General features: G+C 53.2%; 1 protein-coding gene across 3 annotated transcripts; it reads left to right on the top strand.

The window, feature by feature from the left end:
• The first annotated feature begins 6,936 nt into the window (after positions 1–6,936).
• Positions 6,937–26,265, top strand: AMOTL2 (angiomotin like 2). 3 transcript variants are annotated; one of them, XM_012664391.1, is made up of 10 exons: positions 6,937–6,966; positions 11,481–12,275; positions 15,047–15,353; positions 16,415–16,559; positions 16,920–17,012; positions 20,987–21,282; positions 22,040–22,347; positions 22,934–23,151; positions 23,693–23,872; positions 24,644–26,258. In XM_012664391.1, exons 2-10 carry the CDS (start codon positions 11,542–11,544, stop codon positions 24,700–24,702), a joined length of 2,340 nt encoding a protein of 779 aa, XP_012519845.1. In that variant the 5' UTR covers positions 6,937–6,966; positions 11,481–11,541; the 3' UTR covers positions 24,703–26,258. The 3 variants fall into 3 exon arrangements, with proteins under 3 accessions (XP_012519845.1, XP_012519853.1, XP_012519838.1); XM_012664399.1 differs by lacking the exon at positions 6,937–6,966 and adding an exon at positions 8,533–8,790 and having other exon boundaries at positions 23,696–23,872; positions 24,644–26,265; XM_012664384.1 differs by lacking the exon at positions 6,937–6,966 and adding an exon at positions 8,533–8,790.
• Positions 26,266–26,869: the final 604 nt, after the last annotated feature.

The following is a 26,869-nucleotide window of genomic DNA, read 5'->3' as shown; positions in this document are numbered from 1 at the left end:
GGTAGCGGTGGGAATGCACAATGGTACAGCACTTTGGAAAACAGTGCAGTTGTATCATATGAAGTTATATGAAGAAAATGTATGTGTACACAAAGATTTGTATGTGAATGTTCATGGCAGCTTTATTTTTAATAACTAAAAACTGGAAACAATCCAAATACTCATCAACTGACGAAAGGGCAAAAAAACTGTGGTATATCCATACCACGGAATACTACTCAGATAAGAAGGAATGGAATATTAATACAGAAAACAACTTGAATGAATTTATAAAGAATAATGCTAAATGAGAGAAATTAAACTACATGCAAAAGACTACATGGTTTATGAGTAATGATTCTGTTCATATAAAATTCTGAAAAAGGCAAAAATCGTAGTGACAGAAAGTAGATCAGAGGTTACCTGAGGCTGGGGACCTAGGGAGGAAGTTGCCTACAAAGGGGTGCAAGGAAACTTTTTAAATAGATGGAAATTATGTAAATCTTTATCATGGTTATGGTTATACAGTTGTGCACAATTACCAAAATTTGTCAAACTATACACTAAAATGGTTGAATTTTGTTTTATACTATATACTTTTATATTAAAGTGTATCTTACTAAAAATGAAGGTGCAACACCATCCAAAAAATAATAACAGCTGATCTGTCTGATTCCGTGATCCCTGCCTTTCCCATCTTCCTGCCCCCTCATCCCTACCTAGCCTGTGTACCTCTGGAACCTCCCTCTGACCTTGAGGAAGAACCCCCTGTACCTGTCCAGGGTCAACCCCTTTGTTCAAGATCCCATGTCTCCTCCAGCACCAGCCATTTTAGATTTAGGGTGGGGGTAGGGGAGGGCCCACCAAAAGGGTCTAAGAAAGTGGGCTGGGAGCCCGGACTCACCAGGCCTCAGACAGAGATTAGCCAAGGACCAGCTCAAATAGGGCTGCATCATTCACTCTCCAACTCTGGAGTCATCTTATTTTCCACTAGGATGTTAGACTCTACCCTCCAATGTGTCCTCTACCCAATATCTTTTAAGATCAGTCTAATTTCTTACAGCCTGTTCTCACCTTAAGTGGGTGTCCTGAATCAAATATGGTTTCTTTCTTACAGGAATTGTCAGGCTCTTCATAGAGGTTGATGACATTGTGAATCTCCAAGGGAGGAACGCTGATTACGAGTCTCCCTGGCATATTTGACCAGCGCCCACACAACACACCCGAAGGCCTCTGCACAAAATAAGCCAGTTGTTATCATGTCTCCCAAGAGACTCCTCAGCCCCAACCCTGCCAGGTCAAACAACAGAACCTTTCCAAAGGGGCTGAAAGGCCAGAGGTTTTGCCCTCAGGGGGAAGCAACAGGTGGGCCTGAGGGAGGCAGAACTCTCTCCCACTACCTTCTCTTGTGAATGCACAAAGGAAGGCTTGTGAGTTTGGACACCACAGCAGCTCTGGGTCAGCCTTTTCCTGGATAGCCAGGTTTGGTGAAGACAAGATGGTGTCTGAAGGGAGTGCCACATGCCTCCTGGAGTTGCGAGCTCAGCCCTGGATTCTGCAACCCCAAGCCTCGAGCCCTTCTCTCCAAGGTCTTGGCTTTGGCCCTGAAGTCCTGCAGTCCTGGAGTCCCAGAGTCCAGCACCACCCAGAGTACCCCTCACAGCAGCGTCCCCACCCGGCTGCTCCTTGGCGGAACCCAGGAACCCAGGAACCTAGGATTCCAGCCCAGAGCATGGAAAGCAAGCCCTGAAGTCGTAAAACCAGCTGCACAACCCTGAGCTTGCCAGCTTCCTGTCCCAGGTGCCCACACCAGTCCTGACAAGGCCTGGCATGAGCCACCTCCGTGAGGAAAGCGAAGAGGAGGCAGAACTGGACATGAGAACACCTTCACCCTGGCTCACCCCAAACCCTGCCTCGTGGAAGGAAAGAGATGAAAGAAAAAATGCCTAAACCCTCAGCAAAAGAAGGCAGGAGAGGGATGTCAACACAATCCTGGGAAGCAGAAAAGAAATAGAGATGATTGCTTTCTCCCCACTACTGAGTGTCTGGAGGAAGGAAAAAAGATGGCTCAGCAGAGCTTCCAACAAGCTTAGAAAATAGAGGCCACAGACACCTCTGCAAAGGGGGCAAGGGTGAGGCCCAAAATAGGGAGGTTGTTAAGAACCTTATGCAGGGGAGCTCTCTCCAACAGCCTCTCCCCCACTGAAGGGGGAGATCACCCCTTTACTCCATATCGGTCCCTCTGCCACACTGGAGAGTTATCACCTGGAGGGAATGCGGTGGGGATGGTAGTGGTGGGGTCCTGGCAGTGTTCAGGCCCCCCAATCCCACCAGCTCCCCTTCCTCATTCGGCTTTCCAAACACTGGCTGCCATTCTCCAGGCGGGAGATTCAGAGGATGATTCACTAGGAAACTGGCCCAAGGGAAATGACTACATGTTCTGCTACTTTGGGGTCCCCAATATCAGGGCCAGAACCCTATCCAATCCTTTCTCTGTGAGACCTGCCAAGAAACCAGCTCTGCCCCCACACAGGGTTTCCATCAGCTGCTAAACACCTCATTCTGAAATAGGACCAGACAGCCAAGAACTAAAGTCATTGCAGGGAAGCCTTAACTACGAAAAACGGAGACCAAAACAAACAAACACAAAAAAGGAACTCCAAGGAAACAGAGATAATGTGGAGATCAGAATAAGAAAACAATTTTTATTACAATTACTACTCCAGAGGGATAAGAGAAGATCATTAAATCATGTAACAAGAAGATGATGTTATAAAAAGGAACTCTAGACAAAAACAGCTCTTAAAAATTAAAAATGATACAAAAATATAGAAGGATTGAAATTAAGACAGGTGGGGGAGGAAATTTCCCAGAAAAGAAAATATAATAGGAAAACAGACTTAGAAATTAGAGAATCATTTTGAGAGTTTGATTAGGGACATGTGGTGCCAGATTGAAGGGCTACCCAGGACTCAGGACAAAGGACAAAAACGTATCAAAGCACATCGCTGGGAAATTTCAGGACATCAGACATGCAGAGAAAATCCTAAAGCTTCCAGAAAAAGAGAAAACCGTTTCTATCCAGGGATCAGCAGTCAGAATCACACCATTTTTCTCAATAGCAACACTGGAAGCAAGAAGACGATGAAGCAACTCTTTCAAAATACTGGAGGGAAAATTATTTCTAACCTAAAATTTCATATCCAGCCAACTATCAATAGTGCATGAGGGTAGAATAAAGACACTTTGAGACACAAACGGTTTTTTAAAAATATGCCTCCTGCAGATCTGTTCTTAGGAAGCTACTATACAAGTAAACTCAGAAAGAGGAAGGCAAAAGATCCAGGGCACGGGACACTAACCAGAAGAGAACTGAGGGGAAAGCCCACCATGGAAATGGAGGGAGATCTCAAGATGAAAGCTCTTTGGTAGGACCAGAGAGCAAGCTGTCCCAGCTCTCCCAGCCCAACTGAGATGGACCTGATAGGATACCAATGGGTCTACATTCATTGAGGGGAATTTTAAGAGTTCTGTGTGTCCATTTGGGCACAAATTAATGCTAAATAAATAGAACACCAAACAAATGAAAAATGAGGCGAAGTTTAACTCCAATCAAAACAAAAGTTGTTTAAGAAAGGAAAGTTAATCATGGCATAATATGCGATTCTGCTATTAACAATATTTACATAATCACAATAATGTAAACATTGGATAGTAATTTAGGCAAAAATGTCATGTAACCATGTCAAGAGGATGGAGGTGAGAAATATATGTGTGTGTGGGGGGGTGGGTAATGCTAATTTTTCATAGTAGGAAGTAGGTAGATAATACCTAAAATGGGAACATAATGAGTTAGAAGACAAAGAAGAATATTTTATAGAAATTTAAGTGTAAATACAGAACATCTAAAAGAGTTTTAAGTGATTGTCTCTTTGGAATGGAACTTGATGGAACAGGGTACTGCTTTCTCACATTGTAGAACTATTTGACTATTTTTCTTTTTTTATTGAGGCATTCTTAATATATAATAAACCTCTCCTATTTAGAGTGCAAATTTTGGTAAGTCTTGTCATATGTACACCACAATCAAGACAGTGAACATACCCAGTGCTCACACCCATTTCTTTGTGTCCTTTATGGTCCCTCCTTCCCAGGATTATTCCTGGGGGAGGACAGATGGGTGTCTGCAGGTCAATCACCACCTAAGAATACCTCAACATTTCCTGCTTTCTTTTTAGTGAACCAAGGGGTCTGTGCTTCTAGTGTGGGTTCTCCGATGTCAGCCTGGGGATGACACCTCACAGTCCAACTTGGCTTTCAGCACTCAGCTTGAGAAGCACCTCCTCAAGGAAGCCTCCCATGACTGCCTTCCTGTGCCCACGGTCCCCTCCTTTAAGATGTAATGCACCACTCTGTAGTGTTCTTGCCTCTTTCTTCCTGTACCCAGTAGCCTGCAAGGATGGAGACCCCATTTGACTCATAGGGGCTGGCTCAGAGAGGGTGCTCAGGAATGTTTGTTGATTGAATGTATGAAACACATGACAGAATAGATGCACGGAAGGATAAATGGGTGAGTGACTGCAAGGTGTTTCCCCAATGTCAATGATATAAGGCTGTTTGTGTTAAAACAAAGATGCTCTATCTTTAAAGACCATGTGAAAGTGCAGGAGGCTGAAATGGAAGGAAAGCTCAGAAATACAACTGGAGCCATTAGTCCATTCTTGGAAGGGTCTAGGAGATATTTGTACCAGGAAGAAACCCTGTCCCAGACATCTCTTCCCCCATTTCCTCTCCTTCCCTCCACCCCCACCCTCAACCCCAGACCCAAGTTCCACCTAGGGAGCCCCGGGCTGAGCTGACCCCTGAAGCTGGGGATGTGGCTCACTAGGGGGCACTCTTCCATCACACCGGCCCTGCCCCAGCAGCCACTAACCCTGCCCTGCGCTCTTTCCTACAAGGACTGCAAACTCAGGGTCCTCCCCACGTTCCCTGCAGCCTCTTGCTGAAAGCAGAAGATATTTCCAGGCAGCAGTGGCATGTGCATCAAATCAGTACCCACTTAGTACAAGGTAGCTTTGCAGAAAAGGCAGATGTCTGGGGTTATTTCAAAATGGTCTTCCTTTATGCACTGGACTGAATGTGCTGGTTCTTAAATCCCCACTCCATTCCTTCCCCAGCCTGACGGCTGCCCAGACAAAAATAAACCGTGGGGTGCACTCCTCCAGTTTATCCATTGGTTTGCCAGTATCCACTAGACACGTCTTCCATGTAGGACTGGGAATTGTGGAGGTTCTGGGCAGCCACAGACCCCAGAGAAGGAAGAGGAAGTAGGAGCAGTGTTCAGAGCTCTCTCCCCATTTGCAGGAAGCATCCCAGCCCTGGGCACCAGATGCAAAGTGCCACAGAGTAATGCCAGGGGCTCAAGGAGCATGTGCAGTTTGGAAAGTGAAGGCTCCTTCATTTTTTAGGACAGCACCCTCTTAGCTAAACCATTATGGGGCCTAATTTCACAAATGCTCCAACTATGGAAGATTTAGCCCCCAAAGACACAGACCCTGTGAGGCCACTTGTGCCTGATGCATGGGAGTGAAAGGGAGAGGGGGCAGTGGTGGAAGAAGAGGGCTTGGGAGATAAAACCTAGAGGCAGTGATGGAGGGAGGGATGGAGAAGGGGTGAAGAGAGGGCAGGAGTCTGCAGAAGGACAGAGAGAAGAAGGCCTTCACTTGGCTCCTCTTCTGCTCTTGGAACTAGAACATTGGAACATCCATCCCAGTGTTCAGGCTCTTCCTGTGAATTTGCTTCCGGTCCCAGATTCTAGTAGGCTTCCTGTTCCCATAACCTGTCAAAGGGAGTGTTCAGGGGGAGCTGAAAGAGGGAATTTCACAACTAACAGTCTTCTTTTGATGTTGCCATCTGTGCCCAGGAGCCTCTCCTCCACTAATCAACCATTTGGGAAGTAAGGGGGACCATTTCCTTCCCAGCTCCATGGGAGGCGGCTGCTAGGGTCCCACTAAGAACTTGTCTTTGTATTCTGGTTGGGTGCAGCAGAATGCAGCTGCAGGGCCAGACTGAGGCCACACACCAGGCACAGACCCAAACCCAGGCTAAGGAGGGGCAGGGTGTGGGTGCCTAAATCCCTTGCGAAGTATGAAGCACAGTGCACACCTATGATGTGGCCACACCCCTGGGAGCTGCACACTTTAGAGCAAAGGCCTCTAACCTGGCTTACTTTGAGAATTGGGTCACCTCTGCATCTTTCCTGAGCAGGATTCCTGACCCAGCCAGCCACACTTTCATCTGGGAAGAATCATAATCCGTGGCTGGAGGAGGGGAAGTAAAGGAGAGGGGCACAAGGCAGACCAAGAGAGACAAAGGTGGGAGGAAGAAAGCCCTGGCTCACTAGGTGAGCCTCTCTTTCCCTGCTTTAAGTGGAAGATTCACAGCAAACAGGTTGGCCAGCCCAGTGCCCCCCTGAGCACACTTGCCTCTGGCACATCTGAGCTGTGGTCACCCTCTCACCCAACCACCCTGCAGAGCCAAGTGTGGCTGCCAGCTCAGGGAGGCTCCACTGAGGCTCCTGGCCTGGCCCTGCCTGGGAGGTCCTGCCCTCTGTCCTTGCAGAGAGGAGGAGAATAGAAAAAGAAGAAAAGTATGTGCAAATTTCCTATCTGGGTTTCGGCATCCCTCTCCTCCTTCTGTCCCTTTGGGACTCAGAGGTTAGCAGTCACAGGGGCTTGTTTTGATCTGCAGCAGGCTTCCCTACTCCAAAATGTACCTCCTTGACTCCAGCTGCCTTGAACTGGCCCCTTTCTGCAACCATCTCAGGAATGTTTGTCAAGCATTTTGTCAGATGTCCCTTCAAATGCCCCTGAAAGACAGGACTATCTCATGTGGCCTTTCCCCTGATTTCGCAACCTCAGAGTGCACATGCCCACGCCCACTCTCATACCTCCACCAAGTGTTTCCAAGAAGAATGCTGTCCATAAGGTAAGGCTACCTGGGGAGCTCTTCCTTTACATTTCTAAAATTCCTACCTACTCTGTCTAGTTAGCACAGTAGTATACTAGCCATAGCTTCTCTTTGTGAGGTGGTCCTTGGCTGGCCAAATATCCCTTAGCTTGTCACAAATAATCCATTTCCTCATTTGTCTCAGATCCATTCATTACTTGAAAGGCAACATTTGGCTTCCAAGTAAATCACATGCACACACATACACACACTTTTTGGAAGAGCTTTATTAAAAATTAACAACCTCTCTGGCTATTGAGCTTTCGAAATTTCCTTGTCCCTGGTTCCCTCCAGTGAATTTGGTAATTGCAAACTCCATGCTGCGGAAGGAGGGGAAGACTCAGCAGGAGTAGAAATCAGGTCTAACTCTCCAGGCAGACAGAGGCCACGGACCTGTTGAGAGGCCCTGTGTGGTCAGGTTCAGGAATGGCAGAGAGCTGGTGGCTGGTCGCGTGTCAGAGCAGGCTTTCTGAAGAAGGGGTTTTCACTGTCACAGCCTAGTGGGAAGGTAGGGGAGGCAGGCTTCTGGGGGCAGAGAAGATTCCATGCAGATGAGGAACAGCAGGAGCCACAGAAGTAGGCACAAAGGAGGGCCCCAAGCTGTCAGGGGTGTGGGGGAAAGTGAAGAAGAGACCTGAACAGGGAGAAGGCAGGTGGAGAGAGGGGGCCTCCCAGAGTCTGCTCTGTTCATCTAGGGACCTCAGATCTGATGGCCGCAGAGGGGTTTTGAGAATGAGAAACCAAGCAGTCTAGTGGTTACCTGCCTCTCTCTCTGTGTGACTCTGGGAAAGCTACTTAACCTCCCTGAGCCTTGGTTTCTTCGTTTATAACACAGGGATGATAGAACTCCCTCGGAGAGTGACTGGGAGGGCTGAATCGGATGACTGGGCGAAAAGCGGGTGATGGCACACCGTGCGTTCTGCGTAAAGAGGCGCCGATTACTACCTTGGGGAAGGGTTGGACAGAGCGCCTGGCGGCAGGTGATTCAGTCTGGCAGGTGGGTCAAATTACCCAGATATTTCAACCCAGATTCACATTTCCTGTGGAGACAGGTCGTAAATGAGTTGGTGAAGGTGTTTGTAAACAAAAGTGCAATTCAAAGGTTCCCGCAGGGAGTGAAAGCAGTGGAGGGGAGGGGAGGGGCTCGGTGGCTAGAACCCGAGTTACCTCTTCGCTCGGGGCACGGTCCAAGCTGAGCGGATACGGACTCCTTTGCAGTCCTGCCCCGCCTCAGTCCCCCCACAACACACACCCGCTGGAGCCCCCTCCCGCAGCAATCCTCGGGACAAGCGATATACGTCCCTTGTTGTCTCGCCGTTGGGTTTAGGGATGAAGGGCGAGAGCGAGGCGGCGACGGGAGTGTTGGCGGTAATGGGCCCCAGCAGCGCCAACGGCAAAGCGGGGCGGAGCGGGGGGACACAGCGCGGCCTCGAGGGCGCTAGGCGGCCCGAGAACGGAGCTCAGGGGCCGGCCGGGCGCCCGGCCGCAGCGCCGCCTCCCCGGAGGAAGGCGGGGGCCGGGAGGAGGGAACGGGAGGAGGCGGAGGGCGGAGGGCGGAGGAGGGCGGCGCGCTGAGAGGTTATTTGTGGTTCGCTTTGATCCGGAGGGGGAACCTGAAACTCTCACATTCCTGGCATAGCAGCCGCCTCCGGCGCGGGCCGACCCTGGGGCTGCGCGCTGGGGCGCGAACCGCCAGAGCGTCGGCGCCACCGCCAAGAGCACATCTCCGCCGCCGAGCTGAGCCGAGCCGAGCCGGGCAGTGTTGTCGGGGCCGACTGCGCCGGGCACCCGCGGGCCGCAGCGGTAAGAAAGGCCGCTTGGCGCTCCGGGGCGCGCGCGAGGCCGGCAGAGTCGTGCCCCAGCCGAAGCCCGAGTCTCGGCGCGGCGCGGCCTTTTCCGGGAGTCAGAGCCCAGCGGACCGAACGTCCTCAGGGAGCCCTTTCGAGGCACCCGCAGTGCTGGGCAAGGGCCGCTCCGCCCGGGGAGCCCCGCGCCGTGCGTTTTGGGGGCTCTCAAGGGCTCACGGGTCTCCTGGGGCCTGGAGAGGGGGCAGACTTGGGAGAGAGCAGGGTCGGTGTTTGGGGTTGCGGGTCGAGCCGGGTTAGGGGGCAGTGGTAGCGCGGAGAAGAACTGGAGGCGCCTCTTGGAGCTCCAGCTGCAGGGCGGTTGGGGGCTGATTTGGTTAGGTGGGGGTTACAGGTGTCTTTACCCCCAACTAGTCCAAGAATTCCTCTTTGTCTTCCTTGGAAAATCCTCTCTGGAGCCACGAATTGGCTCTCACTAAGAAAGAATGCAGCCTGCTGTCCAGCCCGGTGACGTCAGCGCTGGAGTATTTGGAAAACAAAGAGGGCTCGGGGAGAGGGAGGGAGGCGGACCCGCGACGCTTAAAGACCTCTCCGGGCCGCGGGCTGCCCTCACCGGCTCGCCCCGGGAGCACCGTCGGCCACGGGTGCTCGTGGTAGGGCGGGAGGCCTGGCCGGGTGCGATCTGCTTTAGGGACTCGCTGTGCTTCCTTAGGCGAGTGGGACCCCAGGCGAAAGCCGGGCTGTGTGCTTGGTTAGGAAAGCGGCTTTGAGAGAGCGCAGCGCGCTAGCGCAGCTGAAGGGCACGGCTGCGGTTGGAGAAGCAGATTTCAGTAACGGCTCAGCCTTTTGGTATCTGAAAGGATGTGCATCTGAGGGAGTTCCCTGGGACAAATTCGCGGTGAGAGGCCTCGGACGTGTTCTTTGCTCCCAGTCCAGGCACACCGTTGGCGCGCTTGGAATCTGTCGCGAAGGCTGTGCATTCCTTCTTGCCGCTCCCCTGTCCTCTTCGGGAGTCAGCCCAGACAGTGATTAACTTAGGAAACGCCTGCAGGTGAAACTTCAGGGCGAATTTACTCGTTTGCTTGTTTTGCCTCTGGTAACGCTGGAGTCTTGCACTTCTCCTCCTCATTGGGGAGAGAGGGTTGGTTGGGGGCCAGGAAGGGTGGGTACAGAGGTGCTCTCCACACTCATCCCCCACTCCCCAGCTCTGGACATCTGGAGTCCTGGGGGGAGAGAGTGGATTGGGAATGGCTGCTCTGCCAACATGCCAAGCCCAAACTGAGGCAGGGCACTGGGGCTAATGTTGTGGCAGAGGAGGGCCACATTCCTCCCACTACCACCCCTGTCCCCCATACACAGAGGACCCTGGCAGTGTGGATTTTGTTTGGTTTTCGCTGAATCCCACTTAGGAGGTTTGTGTTGGAGGAGGCTGTGGAAAGGAAGCTGGGTGAGGGAGGTGGGCAGCCTTCCAGGCCACGAGCTACTGGGAGCCCAGGCTTAGAAGGGAACATCTTCCTTAGATATTATCTCCCCATGCTTTAGGTCCACAGTCCCCAGCCCCAGGTCCCTGCAACCAAGGGCCTCCCCCTTTCTCCCTTACTCCTCCAGTTGGCCCAAGTCAAGATGCGCTTTCTTGATGCTGACGTCAGGAGAGATGCTGAGTGTCCATCTCCTGGGTGCCTAGAGGACCAAGTAGCAAGTGTGTGTGTGCAGGGAGAGAAAATCAGAAAATCAAAGATGTCATGCCATCCTTTCTTTTTCCCGGAGCTCCTGTGCCGTTACTGTCATGCAGAGACTAGGCGACCGACCCACTAACCTTAGTGGGTAGCAATTGTTTGCCTCATCTCACAAAACCATTGTCGTATTATAGCCTTTCTTTTTTTTGTCTCTATTCACCAATTCAAGTGCAATTCCTCCTTCTTCCCACTCACCTTGCAGAATGACTGCCAAAGTCATCCTATGACAGGGAGCCCTGAAATCATTCTATCAGCAGCCTGGTGAAGCAGAGCCCTGGCCTGTCCTCCAGGAGCTCTTGTTCAAGGAGAGTGAGAGATGCGGGCAGTGGGCTCAGGAGGGTAGAGCGTGGTAGGTTGGTTGTGCCAAGGCCAGACTTGAGCATGCTTCATTCTTCAAATGGTCCTGGGAGCCATTTGCCTAGGGCTTCTACTGGGCTATGTTTATTCTTTATCACCTGCCAATAAACTGGGATCTGTCCACCCTGGGATTAGATAGCTAAGTGGTTAGATCTGAACGAGGCCTACTCTGGAGTCGCTATCAGTTGTGTGATAGGTGGCTGACTGCAGGGAGCCATGGTTCCTCCTGGTCAGTTGCCTTCTGGTTTGCTGTTGTCTTTCTTCAAGCATAGTTAAGTCTCCATGAATATCATTATAATGGTAATCATTTGCCAAGGATTTACCTCAAGCTCAAGAGCACTGCCTCTTTTAATTCTCAACTCCATGAGGCAGACAGTATTCTTTGCATTTTTCTGCTGGAGAAACAGAGGCTCAGAGGTTAGCTAACTTGCCTTAATCAGTAGGTAGCAACACGGGCACTTGCACAAACTCAGGCTGTGTGAACCGCCGGCCTTGCCCTTCACCTTCATGCTTTCAACCAGACTGCAATGCTAGAAAGTCCTCCCTTTTCCCATGGGCTCCTGTTGATTGCTCTTCTCTCTCTTTCTCTTGCCAGGTGCTCTGGGGCCAGGTGCTGCTGGCCATTGTCCAGGTAGGTGTGTGCAAGCCAAAGAAGCATGAGGACGCTGGAAGACTCCTCGGGGACAGTCCTGCACCGTCTCATCCAGGAGCAACTGCGCTATGGCAACCTGACCGAGACACGCACACTGCTGGCCATCCAGCAGCAGGCCCTGCGGGGTGGGGCTGGAGCTGGGGGCACAGGGAGCCCCCAGGCCTCCCTGGAGATCCTGGCACCTGAGGACAGTCAGGTGCTACAACAGGCTACGAGGCAAGAGCCCCAGGGCCAGGAGCACCAGGGCGGTGAGACCCACCTGGCAGAGAACACCCTCTACCGGCTATGCCCACAGCCCAGCAAGGGCGAGGAGCTGCCCACCTATGAGGAGGCCAAAGCCCACTCACAGTACTATGCAGCCCAGCAGGCCGGGCCACGGCAACACGCTGGAGACCGGGATCCTCGCGGAGCCCAGGGAGGCAGTCGGCGACAGGATGAGGCTCTGCGGGAGCTGAGGCACGGGCATGTGCGCTCCCTGAGTGAACGGCTCATGCAGCTGTCCCTGGAGAGGAACGGCGCCCGGGCCCCCAGCCACATGAGCTCCTCCCACAGCTTCCCGCAGCTGGCCCGCAGCCAGCAGGGACCCCCACCTAAGGGCCCCCATGCCGAGGGCCCGGAGCCCCGTGGGCCCCCACCTCAGTACCCACACGTTGTGCTAGCTCATGAGACCACCACTGCTGTCACTGACCCGAGGTACCGTGTCCACGGCAGCCCGCATTTCCAGCATGCTGAAGTCAGGTAACTGCCCCCGCCTCAGTCTTTCATGCCATTGCCTTTCTCCCAGTGCAGATCACTCCCTGCGTCAGAACTGGCAGGATCCCCTCTCCACCCCCACCAGCTCCAGAGGCTGCCTGAACTAACCCCCTCCTTCCTGAGAAGGGAGAGCTAATGCCTGGAGGAGAAAGGGACTTAGCCAAAGTCACATAAGAAGTTAGTGGCACCTCTTGCCTTAATTCGAAGATGGACACCATTGTCTGCTTAGCTGTAGCATTCTAGTAACTAGGGTTCCCAGAGGATGTTGCAGCAGGGGGTTAAAGATTAGATTTCAGAAAGAACTTCCTAAAGACAGGTTGTGAATCATTGCCAAATTGTCTCCAAGTTAAGTAGTAAGAAGATGGGATCCCCTTCTCTGGAGGTTTTTTTGTTTTTTTTTAAGAAAGAATGGACAGCTTGCTTTCTATTAATTGGAATGCATTCCTAACGGGAGGCCAGAAGGACCAGGTGAGCTCCTTAGAGACTTCTCTCCATCCTACACCAGAGAGGAGCTGCCCTGTCCCTACTGTTCATTTCCTTTCGTGTTTTTCTGTGTGCTCCATGTGCCTGCAGCCTGTAGTAAGAGAAGATTCTGGGTCCAGATGAGCCCCTTTCTGTGGACTGCTGGGCCCAGGGTAGGGACTTGGAGTTTGATTCTGAGTGTGAAGGGAACCGTTAGAGGATGCGATTTGATTTACCTTTTTAAAGGGTCCCTTTGGCTACATGTAGAGTATGGATTATGAGGGGCCAGAATGAAAGCAGGAAGACCGGAGGGAGACGAAAAGCCCAGATAGTTTGCAGAAATACAGGTTCCTAGAAATGAGGCTCCGCCTCAGGCTCCTCACCTGGCCCCGCACCCTCTCCAGAGAAGCTGACACAGCCATCATTGCTGCATCTCGCCCCAGGGGAGTCCAGGAAACCCCATCAGAGGCGACCAAGAAGTTTAGCCTCTTCCTCAGGTAGCCCAAGGTCACAATCTGGCTCTCTTCGTGCCTGCTGAGTATGCATTCAGTTGCCCACTTTCCCACCATTTGGCCTGTCCTAGGAAAGATGCCTTTCCTTGCTTTCGAGAAATGGGTGACGTGATGGCGTTGGATGGAGGCTCGTGGTTTTTCTCCAGCCTCCACCCCCTCCAAATTCCCACCTTATCTCCCTTCTCAGGGCTCGGTCAGGAAGAGTTTCGGAAGCTGAGTTGTGGTTTCTTCTTTTGGACCAGCCTTATTGAACTCTGTCAGGAAAAGATAATAATCGTGGCAAGGAAGTAGCCCACAGGAGAACAAAAGGCGGGGGGCTGGGGGCAGGAGAGGGGGAAGGGAAAGCAAGTGTGAAGGGAAAGGAGCCACTATTCTTTCTTGGAGCTAAGTCATCCCTAAAGAATGCCAGTTGTGTCTGCCTGGCCCGGTGCATGGAGGGAGCAAGTTCTCGAAGCAACCCTAAGAATGGCCACATTTAGCAGCGAAGGGAGAGTTTGGACACTCCCTACCTCAGGTAGCAGGAGAGGTACACCTGCCCAGCCTCTGCTTTTGGCTGATCAGATAAAGATTGTTTGTCAGGAATTAGGGGCAGGAACTTTCCCTGTAGCCCGGGCAGATCAGGGAGCCATAGGCGGTAGGGCCAGAGGGGCAGGTGGGCAGCAGTGCTGAGCTGATGGGCCCAGAAGTGGAGTTAAGTTTTTATGGGCCTTCCAGGACTTGGAAAATTCTTTGCAAAACTGAAGAGTTGTGACACTGGGAGTCACAAGACCCCAGAAAGGCCGCTGGACTCCCTGTGCCTCTTGCTCTTCGTGCCTTCCCTCAACACAGCCCCGACGGTGATGTTACCCCAGGGCCAGAGGCCAGGAGAGCACGGTCCCCTGAGCTCAGCTACTGTAGTAGTCCAGAGGCAGGCCCTGCTCCCAAGAAAATCCAGCATTTGGGTCACATTTGTCCTTTAACTGAGTAAGCTTAGGTCCCTACCGGAGTGGAGGACAGGCTGCTATTCTGGAGCACCTGCCACCTGCCCAGCATTTTGCAGGCCTTGGTGGTGTGGTCCCCACAAGCCCCCCATGGGGCTGGAGACCCTCTGATGTAGCAAAGGAATCCCGACCTCCACGGGGCTGAGGCACTTGCTGAGGTTAAACAGCTGGAGCCAGGATTGGAACCTCTATTTGTCAGACACTGGAGCGCAGACGCTTACCCTGACATCTGTCTCGCCACTCTACCTTAACTGGAGTCTTCTAGAAATGATTCTGAGGCGAATGACAGAACCTGAAATATTCAGGAGAAAACCTGAGTGTGCTGCTTTGGCAGTTCTGAAACTGGCGGCTCATAGCAGACACGGGGTAGGTAGCTGCTGGGGCCCAGCCACTGAGTGGCCTTGGGGGCCTAGAAGGCTGCGTGCTCAAGTCATGACAGATGCCTTGTGTTGATTAGAAGTGTCAGGTTGCATTTTTTAAAGATGCCTTGTTTAAGCATTAGTCACTTAGGAGGCCCAGGAGTGCTCAGGCTGATCCCTAAGCCCTGGCCACAGTGAGGCTGGGCAAGAAGGAAGCGTCCTGACACTGATCCCCGCGGCCCTGCTGTCTGGCCCAGGAGTGTCTCAGACAGGCACCACTGGACCCTGCCTAACACACAGTGAGGCTGAGTAATTATCAGCAGTAATTTTAACAATTTATTAATTATTAATAACAATAATTACTTGTCTTCCCAGTATGCTCAGGAGGCTGCTCTGGGGTGGGAGCTGTGCAGTCTCTGAGCACCATCTCTTCTGTTCCCTAGGATCCTGCAGGCCCAGGTGCCTCCTGTGTTCCTCCAGCAGCCGCAGCACTACCAGTACCTGCAGCAGCCCCAGGAGCACCCCCCACCCCCACATCCGGCTGCTCTCAGCCATGGCCCCCTGGGCACCCTTGGTCCGCCTGGGATGGAAGGGCCAGCAAGTGCCCAGGCCTCCTCAGCCACCTCAGGCAGTGGCCACCTGGCCCAGATGGAGACTGTGCTGAGGGAGAATGCCAGGCTGCAGAGGGACAATGAGAGGCTGCAGAGGGAGCTGGAGAGCTCAGCAGAGAAGGCTGGCCGCATTGAGAAGGTAGGCCCTGCTGGGCACAGAGGGACAGAGTGGGAGGGACCACAAGGGGAGACCAGGGAGTGGGCAGTCTAAGGGAAGGCAGAGGAGCCTGAAAGTCTGTGTCTGGCTGCATTTCTCCCTCAACCCTGTTCCCCACCTCCTTCACCCCTTCGCACCCTCCGAAGCCAACTTCAGACAGCTGGGGACCAGCCGAGAGGAGGCAGAGCAGGCCTGGAGCATGAGCAGTTGCTGCCAGTGGTGATTAGAAAGAGCCCATTCACCAGCTCGCTGCACACTAGCGCCCTTGCCCTGCACACACCCCCTTCTGTGGACACCTCCCACAGAGAGCCCTTTGTGTCCTCCACACAACAGCAAGTCTGTTCCAGACCAGCCCTGGCCAAAGAGAAAGCCCCTCCTCTTGGAAAAAAACGCGCAACTTGTTGGAATCGCAGGCCAGTTAGGAGCACGTGCAGAACCTGCCGGCAGCCAAGTGGGAGGGGCAGCCGGGTCCGGCCGGCCCTCTGCGTGGATGACCATGGTCAGGAGCAGATCCAGGCAAAGCAGCTCAGGCTTGAGTCCGGGTTCCCCTTCTTGAGTGAAGGTTCAGTGCTAAGGTTCAGCTTTAGCAGATGCCAGGCCTCCTGTGACTGACCCGTGGTGTCCAAGATAGGTCAGACCACCCAGAATGTGGCTGGAGTCTTTTGTGCCCACTCCTGGCCCACTGTGCTCAGACTTCTTGACACAAGCCAGCCAGAAGTAAAATGCTTCTTTCTGGATGTTGGGCACAGAAAAGCTGTGTTTAGTCACCCTGCAGGCAGCCACTTCCAGAGTACTTGGCTCTGGGCTCACTTAGCATCAGATCCTTGGGGCAGCTACTGGGACCCTTACTTACTGGTCCCAGCAGTCTGGTCCATCTCAGGAGGCTGCACGCTTCTGACCGTCCCACTGTAGCCACCTAGATCGTTTGCTCCTGCCTTGTATCCTTCTGTGTCGCACCTTTTCTGATGGAGAGTAGCAGTTCAGCCTGCGTCACTCCCTGGGAGCCCTGCTCTTCCTTCAGCTCTGCTGTCTGCCTCTTACAGCTGGAAAGTGAAATCCAGCGGCTCTCTGAGGCCCACGAGAGCTTGACGAGAGCCTCTTCCAAGCGCGAGGCCCTGGAGAAGACTATGCGGAACAAGATGGACAGCGAAATGAGGAGGCTGCAGGACTTCAACCGGGATCTTAGAGGTGAGAGCTGGTCACACAGCGGGAGGGTTGGGGAGCATCTGCAGAGGGCTTGGGTCCTCTATTCTAGGGGAAATTCAGAAAATCTGTTCTCTGCAAAAATAAATATGAATTGACTCGGGGGCCAGGCTGAGATTCCTTGGGAGTCTCCCTGACAGAGATGCTTGTCCCTGTGTTCTGGACCTAGGATCCCCACATGGAACTCCCACATATGGCCCAGATCATGGCCCCTGATGGAGCCAGGGCTCCCCTCTGAGCCCATCCCCAGCATGGAGGATGCAGCCCCACAGATAGGACCTCAGGGAAAACCCCAGGCAGGTAGCTTCCCCTGACACTAAAGCATCTTTCTTTCATTTGAAACAGAGAGATTGGAATCTGCAAACCGCCGCCTGGCAAGCAAGACACAGGAGGCCCAGGCGGGCAGTCAGGACATGGTGGCCAAGCTGCTTGCTCAGAGTGAGTAGGGGGCCCACTAAGAATCCTGGCCAGCTGTGCAGGCAGTGGGACCACTGCAGCCCCTCCGGACAGGGAGGACTGGCCCTCCTTGCAGAGCAGCACTTTGGGCACAGGTTTATAGAATGCCTACTATATGCCCAAAACTAGACTGGTCTGGGGCGGGTGGGGTGGGGTGGCGTCCAAAGAAGAATAAGGTCTATGTTTATTGGGAAGATCAACTGATACCCATGGGAAAGCTGGGGAGCAACACTTTGCTGAGCTGTGGTACTGCCCATCTTGCAATGTAGGTCAGTGCACTGGGCAGTGGGGATGCAGGTTAGCCCTGGAGAAGAGTGGGGTAAAGATGGAGGAGTCCCAGAGTTTCCCAGGGAGTTGGCTGAGGGTGCCCAGTGGGAATATGGGAAGCTGCGGGGCGTGGTGAACCTGGGCCATAACAAGGCAGCTAAGTAAAGGCACTGAGACAGCCAAAAATGCGCTCCCAGAGCTTACCCTGCAGGTGCTTTCTAAAGAGCTTCTCTCTAAAGGGATTGGTCCAAGCATCCTTGAAGGGTGGATGAGTTTCTGGACTAGTCCATTCATTTGTTCATTTATTTGCTCATTAGCAGAATTGTGCTAAGCACCTGGCTGGTGTTAAGCAGAGGGTGGCAGCAGGCCCAGGAAGGTGCCACAGCAGGGAGGCCCAGAGAGAGGGTGATCTTCAGGAAGGAGCAAGTTCCCACAGATTCAAGAGAACAAAGATGTTCCTGGTCCTGGAGACTGGTGATTAGGAGGTCCCTGGTGGCCTGAGAGAGAGGCCTGAGAGAGAGGGGTGGAGAGTGGGCAAGGGGTGAAGGAGCAATTGAATGGCTCAAGTGGAGGGGCATGGGGTTGGGGGGTGGGCAGCAAAGGGAGCCCTGTGCTCAACAGCAGGAAGAGAAGAGGTGCTAGCAATCAGAAGAGACAGAGCAATTACTTATTGAGCTCCTATTGTATGCGCCTGCTACAAGCTATAGTATGTTCAGGGTGTTTGCAGAGAAGTGGAATGGGAGTGGTTGGTGTCTGGGTAAAGGCGGCTTTGAGGAAGGAGGGGATCAAGGAAACCACTGTGAGTGGCGCAGATGGTAGGGGATGTCCGGATGTGGAGGAGCAGCTTGAGGACTGAGCTCTGGCTGGCAGCACCCCTGTCCTCCTTCAAGGAGGGTTGGAAGCCCAGGGCAGGGAATGGGAGGACAGCACTGAGGGAACAAAAGGGGTGGGGCAGGAGGTAGGCTAGGCTGTCCTGGCTGGTCTCTGGGAGGGAGGTGGTGGGAGCGAGTGAGAAAGGGGAGGGGGCACCCCTGGGGTGCCCTTGTGAGTCTGGGGAGGAAGAATTGCTGGGGGAGGCAAACTGGGGGTATCCTGTGGAACTGGGTGCACTTTTGAGGCCTGGCTCTGCCAAAGAAAGGAAGTTTGTCACGGGCGGGTTTCTGGGGGCCTGCAAGGGGGTGTGGGGAGGAGGCTGGGAGGCGTTTCCGCTCTGGGGGAGTGGGCCAGCGCCTGGCTGTTCTTGGCTCCTGGTTGGAGCCATTAATCTGTAGCTGCGGGTGACCTGGATGCCTGGCATTCCAGAGCCCTGGGCTGTTCCGCTCTGGCCGGCGCCCTCCCCCCCCCCTTGCTGCTCCGGGTGCTTGCCGCCTTCACCGGGTTCTGGGGGTGGTGAACACAAAGACTGGGACGTGGAGGTGAGGGGGCTCACTGGGCCTGGGCACATCCCCTCTGCACCTCCCTCTGCATTCCTGCCACCAGCACCCCTGCGCCTCCACTGGTCTCTCCCATCCTCTTCTACCCCAACCCTGGCCACGTACTTCTTGCTGAGGAGCTCTCCTCCCCAAGATCCCACAGGCCTCTGGTTATATCAGGGTCCTAGTGGCTGGGGGTGACCAGAGTCTGAAGCCTCCCAGCCCCCACCAGGGCCTTAGAGTCTGTACAAGCCTGTAGGAAGCTGCTGGAGGCAGAGGGCTGGGTCCCTCGGCCCCTCCTCTCCAAGGGCAGAGGAAACCAAAGCAGCTCCTCCTTGCTCCTCGATATCCATTCCAAAGGGCAGCAGGGAAGTTACAGAATTCTCAGGGAGGAGATCTCTCCTTGACCTCACTTTTCTGGGGGGGTTAGTCAGCACTAGGAAAGTGTGACCATTATCACCAATGCCATCTGCTTTTCCTCCTAGGCAGGCCGTCCAGCACCCAGCACTGCCCCTCTGGCCCCTCTGCGCAGGCTCTTCCCCCCTCCACCCCCAATCTGCTAGCTCTGTCCCTCAGGTGTGTTTCTTCTCCCTCTGAGCCTCAGGTAGTCCAACTAGAAGATGAAACATAGTCCTACCTCCCAGAGTCACACCGAGACTGGAGTGACACCCAGGCCTTATGCAACTCTGAGCTGCAGGGCTCTGTGAACCCACATAGGAGGTGGGGGCCACTGTCTCTGAGTCCGGGCCTGCCAGCCCCCTCCACCCACTCACTGGATATTAAGCCAACAGAGCATGAAAGGATCAATTTCAATATTATTGGACTTTCCCATGTCTTCCCTCCATGCCAAAGAATGAGGCCAGCCTGGGCCCAATCTTCAAAAACCCACAGTGAGCTGAGAGCTGGTCTGGGTTGGCTCTGTGTCCTCCCTGCCCTGCCCCAGGGCCCTGAGTAAATGAATCTTCCCTTCTACAGCCCAGGGTCCCAAGCCTTTGCTCTTCTATTCCAGAACTTGTGCTGTCCTGTATGATAGGTACTTGACCATACATGACCCAAAGATTGAAACCAATGAATATCAAATAAAATTTAAAATTCAGAGCTTTTGTCTTGCCACATTTCCAGTGCTCAGTAACCATGTATGCCTAGTGGCCACTGCATTACATGGCATGGTACAGGACAGTTTCACTATGACAGAGGATTCCACTGAATCAGAGTGCTGCTCTAGAGACAGTGCCTTTGGGTTTATTAGGCCGGCCCTACAGCCCTGCCCCCTTCTTGCTCTCCAGCAAGGCAGGCAGCCTACCCACTCCTCGGCCCTCCTGAATCCCAAGGGGCAGGTGCCGTGGGAGGTGAATCGAAGCCTAGAGCATCAGCTAGAGGGCTCTGTGGTGTGGTTTGGGCCTCTCCCATCCATGGGGAGAGGTTCTCTGAGCAGAATTCCTCTGGCAATCACTAAGATGATTTAAAAGTCAGGATAGCTGGATCCTCAGATGCACATCTTTGGACCATAGCCATTTTCATTGTGCTGCATAGGTTGTGTTCCTTTGTGAGCCTGGTTGTCCACATCTCAGTGGTCCCCCTAGACCATGGAAGGAAATGTGGCAACAGGAGCCCACTTTGGGTGACCTGTAGGTGCAAATGCCTCACGCCATGGCCAGAAGCAGCCTGGGCCTTTGGAGCCAGGCCAACTTTAGTTCCCATTTGGCAGCACCATTCACCTCCTCTGTTTCCTCCCCTGTAAGTTGGAGGTCACAAATCCTGTCTTGAGGGACTGGAGGATTCAGTGGAATAAGATGTATAAGTGCCTGGCTCGTGTGGCAGCAAATGGTGGTTCTCTTCCCCCTTCCTTCATTCCCCCTCTTTAGCCTGAGCCTTTGTTTTCTCATCTGTATATGGGCATCACCATTCCTATATGACCAGTCCCTAGTCGTCATGAGGTTCAAGGGAAATTGTGAATGTGTTTTGGAAATGGTGACATCTGGCATAAGTGGACAGTGTGTGGGGCTGTCCCATGGCAGACTCATTTCCCAGCAGAGAGGCAGTATAGCCCAGTTGTTACTGAAAGGGTCCTGGAGTTGGGCTCTGCCATTCACGTCTGACTTAACCTGAGCTTCAGTTTCCTCTCCCATGAAACGGGGTGCATAACGGTACCTAACTCCTAGTGCTTTTGAGAGGATGAGAAGCAACTGCTCATCCAGTGGCCAGCACACAGCCCAGCAGGCGATGGGGCCAGCCAGGGTGGTCGCCATCACTGATGGAGCCCCCCTCTCCCTGCAGGCTACGAGCAGCAGCAGGAGCAGGAGAGGCTGGAGCGGGAGATGGCACTGCTGCGCGGTGCCATCGAGGACCAGCGGCGGCGCGCTGAGCTGCTGGAGCAGGCTCTGGGCAATGCGCAGGGCCGGGCGGCTCGAGCGGAGGAGGAGCTGCGCAAGAAGCAGGCCTACGTGGAGAAGGTGGAGCGGCTGCAGCAGGCGCTCGGGCAGCTGCAGGCGGCCTGTGAGAAGCGGGAGCAGCTGGAGCTGCGTCTGCGGACGCGCCTGGAACAGGAACTCAAGGCCCTGCGTGCGCAGCAGGTGAGCCGGGAAGACCTGTGTGAGTGGCAGAGCCAGGGCAGCATCTGAGGATGTCGGCTCCCCTTCCCCCTCTCGGACTCCAGGGTTGGAGGTCAGGCCCAAGGCCCCTGGGAGCCCCTGCTCGGATCTAGGCCACGGCCCCCTTGAAGGTGGCAAGGGTGACTGATCCCTGGTCCGGCTTTGCTGCATGGTCCCTCCCACTCACCAGTCTTAGCAGAGGCTCCTCCACTTGGCCCGTGTTCAGCCTCGGGGGACTCCTATGTTCGGAAGCAGCAGGGCTTGGTGTCCTTGATCTCTAGGGAAAGTAGGTCAGGAACCTGATGTAAGAGACCAGCCAGCTCTTATATGTCTCCCCAAGATCAGGAGAGAAGGTGGTTGCCCAGATCCTGAGAGTTTATCCTCACTTTGGATTTCTGTGTAAACAATTCTTGGTGTTTACAAACCAGGCAGAGTTCTGTCTCCGCTCCCAACCCTACCCTTCCCACAGAGGTAGAGTGAGCAAAGCTCCTGGTTTGCTCACTTCTGTTCTAGTTTACACCAGTTATCCCAGTGTACGTATTGATGACAACTGCTTTCCCAGTTTGGAGGGTCCTTATGCCCTTGGCCGCAGGATTCAGGGCAGGGGTGTGGGGACTGGTGCTGCTCCCTCTGTCTCTGGGTGGAGGCAGGATAGGGAAGTATGTGATATGGTGGGCGAGGATCGGTGGCCACCACACCACAACCTTCAGCCTTGACCACGATGCTCCTTGCTCTGCAGAGACAGGCAGGCACCCCCAGTAGTGGCAGTGGCAGCGTTGGGTCCCCAGAGGTCAGTGCCCTGCGGCTGTCAGAGCAACTGCGGGAGAAGGAGGAGCAGATCCTGGCACTGGAGGCCGACATGACCAAGTGGGAGCAGAAGTATCTGGAGGAACGTGCCATGAGGCAGTTTGCCATGGACGCAGCTGCCACGGCCGCCGCCCAGCGTGACACCACTCTCATTCGACACTCCCCCCAGCCCTCGCCCAGCAGCAGCTTCAACGAGGGTCTGCTCACCGGTAGCCACAGACATCAGGAGATGGAAAGCAGGTTCGGCATTGCAGGCCACGCTGCGGGTGGGGATGGGGGTGAGAGTGTCCACTCCTTGTCCCGTTCTTGATCCCTGATAAACAGACCCCTCTCCCTGTACAGCTCAGCAATCGCTCCTGCTCTGAGCTGACCCTGCATGTTTGGCACACCAGACAGTGTAAGCATGCTCTTTCCCAACCAGCCGAGTCCTTAGTTTGCCTGGGAGACTGGCTATGGGGGTGTTGGATGCCATCCAAGGCTCTGAGCCTCTAGGTGCCATCTCTGGGGTACTGCCCTCCAGGACAAAGGTTGTGCCACTGCTATCATCGAGTGACTCTAGGACCCACCACTTGATGAGCTGCCTTCGCTGGTATGAGAAGGCCAAGGGCCTCATGTACTGCTGGTTTGCAGAGCCTGGGCTCTAAGAGCATCAAGTTCCAGAGCTGTAATGACATTTCTGAAGGCCCACTCCAGGCCCTGTTGTAAGGGCAAGAGGGTCCAGCTGGCTGTACGGAGGGCTTTTCCTCCAGCTTGTACAAGGTGGGGGAGGGTGGAAGCCTCTGGAACTGTGGGTCTGATGATGTGGGCATGGCCTGTCACCCCTCAGGTTAAAGGTGCTCCATGCCCAGATCTTGGAGAAGGACGCGGTGATCAAGGTCCTTCAGCAACGCTCCAGGAAAGACCCTGGCAAGGCCACCCAGGGCTCCTTGCGGCCTGCTAAGTCAGTGCCATCTGTCTTCGTGGCTGCAGCAGCAGGACCCCAGAGCTGGCAAGGGCTCTCGGCTAGTGAGCGGCAAGCAGATGCGCCTGCTCGGCTGGCTACAGGTGAGAGAGGCTGGTGGGTAGATTATATAGAGAAGTTTCTCCCAGGTGTGAACACAAATTGCCAGACTTCCTCCCAGAACCGAGACTCCTGGAAGCCAGGGCTTCCTGACTCTTCTACCAGGGGAGTCAGCTTAAACTAGTGACCCTACAGCCCACAGCTGCCCTGCCAATGCAAAGAGGGGTGTTCAGCCTGCCATCTCCATAAATTCCAGCATGCTTCGGCCCCAGCCACTTAACTGTCTAAGAAAAATAGAGCTTCCTGTGCAGATGCACCTTCCAGGCAAGCCCTCTCTGCTCCTCCTTCTAAGCAGATGCCACAGAAATTCTAGAAGATTTTATCTACAAAGAAGGGTTCCACCATTCAAAACAATCCAACCTGATAGTTATTCTCATTTGAAAACAGGAGCATTTAAAGTTCTTGCAAATCAAGAGCAACCGACATCGCCTTGAGTCCCCAGTAGGTACAGTTAACTCCGGGTGCTCTTCATCAGGGCCACATCTTATAAGCAAGGCAGTAACCGTCAACCTCCTGCCTTTCCAGCAGACAGGGTGGCTACAGAGGAGCCCGTGGCCACAGCTCTCTTCCCTGCCCATGCCAAACATGGGAGCAGAGATGGGAGCACACAGACTGACGGCCCACCGGACAGCACCTCTGCCTGCCTGGCACTGGAGCCCGACAGCCTTCTGGGGTGTAGCAGTGGCCAGAAGGCAGCCTCTCTGGGTATGTCCCACTCTTCCCCCCTGCTTTGGTGCTAGGTGGGGTGGAGGGCACACTGGGGTGGGAACTGCAACACCAGGCCCTTTCTTCCCAGACCTGCTTTTGGTCATTGGCCACACTCCATGGGGAGCCCTGCACAGTGAGAGCTGAGCAGGGTGACTCGCCCTTCTCAGTGTGGACATGAAGGCTGATTGGATGCATGAGTAGAGGAATAGAGACAGATCCAGAATTCAGAAAGAAAGCAAGGGGTGGGAGGCACTTTACTCCCCTTTCATAGTCTTCCTTATGTATTCAACTGCTAATCTGTATATCTAAGAGAATGGAGTTTGCCAAGTTTTCCTGATGGCACTCTCAAGTTAGAAGACTTTGTTTAAAAGGAGCCCAGGAAGGAGAAATTTGAGAAGATGCCATTTCTTTTTCTGTCCCCCTTTCACACTGGCCTTCACACTTTGCATACTTGCCTGTGCCTCATGATCTCTGGAAACCATAGGCATGAAAAGAATGCTGCAGCCTCCCTCAGGGCTCTCTGTCCTCCCTCCAAACCCTCCAACCTGTTCAAAGTTATAAACAAATGCCTCTTCTACATGGGAGGCTGGTGGTCTGGGCCAGTAGCTGAGAGGGAGCAGAGCATTGCGCTTGGTCAGCCAAGTTTTGGGGAGCTGAGCAGTGGAGGTGGGAAAAGTTGATAAGAAAGATCCTTAAAACCACTCCAGGATTTTAAAAACAATCTGGTAACACTCACTGGTATGTGCCTTTGTTCTTGTCTCCCTCCAGACTCTATAGCTACATCCAGAGTCCAGGACTTACCAGACATGGTGGAGATACTGATCTGAAGGAGATGGCGCTGGGGACTCTGAGCCATTGCCTCCCCTCCTCGGCCCTCTGCCGCTCTCAGCCATTCCAGCAGCCCCTCCAGCAGCTGTTCTCCCACTTTCCCCCAACCAGACACTAGTTCCCACTGACCACCTGGTCCCAGGAGCTCAGGAGGAGTGCTGCAGGGGAGAGGAGAGCTGTGAGAGTACCAGCACCCCAGAAGACTCTGCTTCTCTGCCACATTCCTCCCAGGCCCATGGAGAATGAGGATTCAGCCTTTACCTGTTGCCTAAGACTTGCTGCTGGAGTAGCAGCTAAAAGCTCAGAAAGGAGCTGGGCCCCTCCCTCACCACTTGGTACTCAGACAGGGAAGGAGGGAATATTTGGTTTGGAGGGCGGATTTCCAAGGATGGCTGCCCATGGACACCAGGTGGGCTGGTTCACTAATTCAGCATGTTGTACTCTGGCTAAGTATGGTCCAAGCCAACCTCACCTACCCTTCAGTTCCTCACTGCCTCCTTGGAATCACTAAGACTTGAATCTTTTGGGGACTACTGAGGGTGTGTGTTTTGCAGAAGCCACTGCCTCACACTCTCACTTGGTCTAGGTTAGGGGTCCGCTGAGTGGGAAACTGTGCGGTTTGTATATAATTCCCCTTCTGGTGGAACAGAAGATTGAGGCATGCTGGTTTGGATTTGTCTCCTCGGCTGTGCTCTCCTGTCCCTGCTGCCACAGTTCCTGAAACTCCTGACTGGCCTCCCAGTTATTCCTCCCTCTCAAGTTCTTGGCCCGTGGATTTTAATGCTGCTTGATTCACGGGAGATTGGCTGCCTGTTCCTCCATCTTGAGCCCTGTGTTAAATGCCCATGGGACCCCCCAATCACCAGCCTCTTGAAATGGCTCCACAGCTCCTGTCCCTGGGACATCCCGTCAGTTTGGTTCTAAACCCTGAGCCAGATGAAATGAGCCACCACATGCGGACATGCGCCACACCCTCATGTGGGCTTGGGTGGCCCTACCCAGCACCAATGCTCTCTGAGGAAACTGGAGAAGTGTTGTTCTCATAAGTATGTTTGCTCCCACCCAGAGGGGTTGGGAGAGGGAGCTATGCTGTTGAAAACTGGCTAATGACCTAGGAGATATGACTCAAACAGTCCTCAGAATGGAGCCTGCATCCCAAAATGGCACCCATAAGGCTGGCTCCTCATACCACCCAGGCCCAGCGCCCTGAAGCAAGGCCAGATGTTCTGGAATCAGGATGAAGCGCCCACATGGCAGCCTATCAACAGCAGTGACTGACTTCTAGTCTTAAAAGAGCCCCCAGATTCAGCCCCAGGAGCTATTGGTGGGTTTTAGCAGTTTTGTCTTTACCGTTTTTAGGTCTCCTAGAATCTGTTTTTTTTTCCTTTATTGTTTTTAGCTTGTGTATGTGTTGTTTTATTCCCATGGTTCCTCAAATTTCCTTTTTTAAACATTTGCATTTGCTGGACAATTGCATATTTTTTTTTAATTCCCCCACCCCTGTTTAAAGCTGAAAAATACATTTGGTTCATGTGCATTGTTTACAAAGCAAAAAGAAAAAAGAGGAAAAAAGGCAAAAAATATTGTGAAAGAAAAAAACCAACTTAATATATTTTGGATTAATATTTGGTATTTCTTTTAAAGTATTTTTTGTGCTGTGAACGTTTTCTGCCAAAGACCTTGATGTCTGTCTGTATGTTTAAGTTATCGTAAATATTTAAAATGTAAACATGGCTGTTTTGTTATGCCACCCTGTACCAGGATTGCTGCTGCATTCCACTGGGTATAACAGTATTTTAATAAAAAAAAAATAATTAAAAGTTATGTCTTTGCACAGGCAAGACTTTGCACTGAGGGAAAGAGGGAAGCAAAGGGAGTGTGGATTTGGGGGGGCCACCCATGTCATAATCCAAGCTCTTCAAAGACCCAAGGCAAGTCCCAGGAATTTTGTGAGGCTGCATTAAGGAGAGAGGTGGAATGAGGATGTGGTTGGCTTTTTTCCAAAGAATACTTTCTTTTACAGAAAACATTTCTGGAAGGTGGGGAGGGCAGGGAGGGCCTGGCAGGTGGCAGCTTCCCCAAGTAGCTTTGTCCTAACCAGCTTTGTTTGGCCACATGCTGTGGTTACTGCACAGTGGGAGTGGGTGTCCAAAGGTGGCTTTTTCC

Source organism: Propithecus coquereli, unplaced genomic scaffold (genome assembly GCF_000956105.1).
Source record: "Propithecus coquereli isolate 6110/MARCELLA unplaced genomic scaffold, Pcoq_1.0 Scaffold12, whole genome shotgun sequence".
In the NCBI taxonomy this organism is placed as follows: domain Eukaryota; kingdom Metazoa; phylum Chordata; class Mammalia; order Primates; family Indriidae; genus Propithecus; species Propithecus coquereli.
This window is presented reverse-complemented; position numbering and strand designations above follow the sequence as displayed.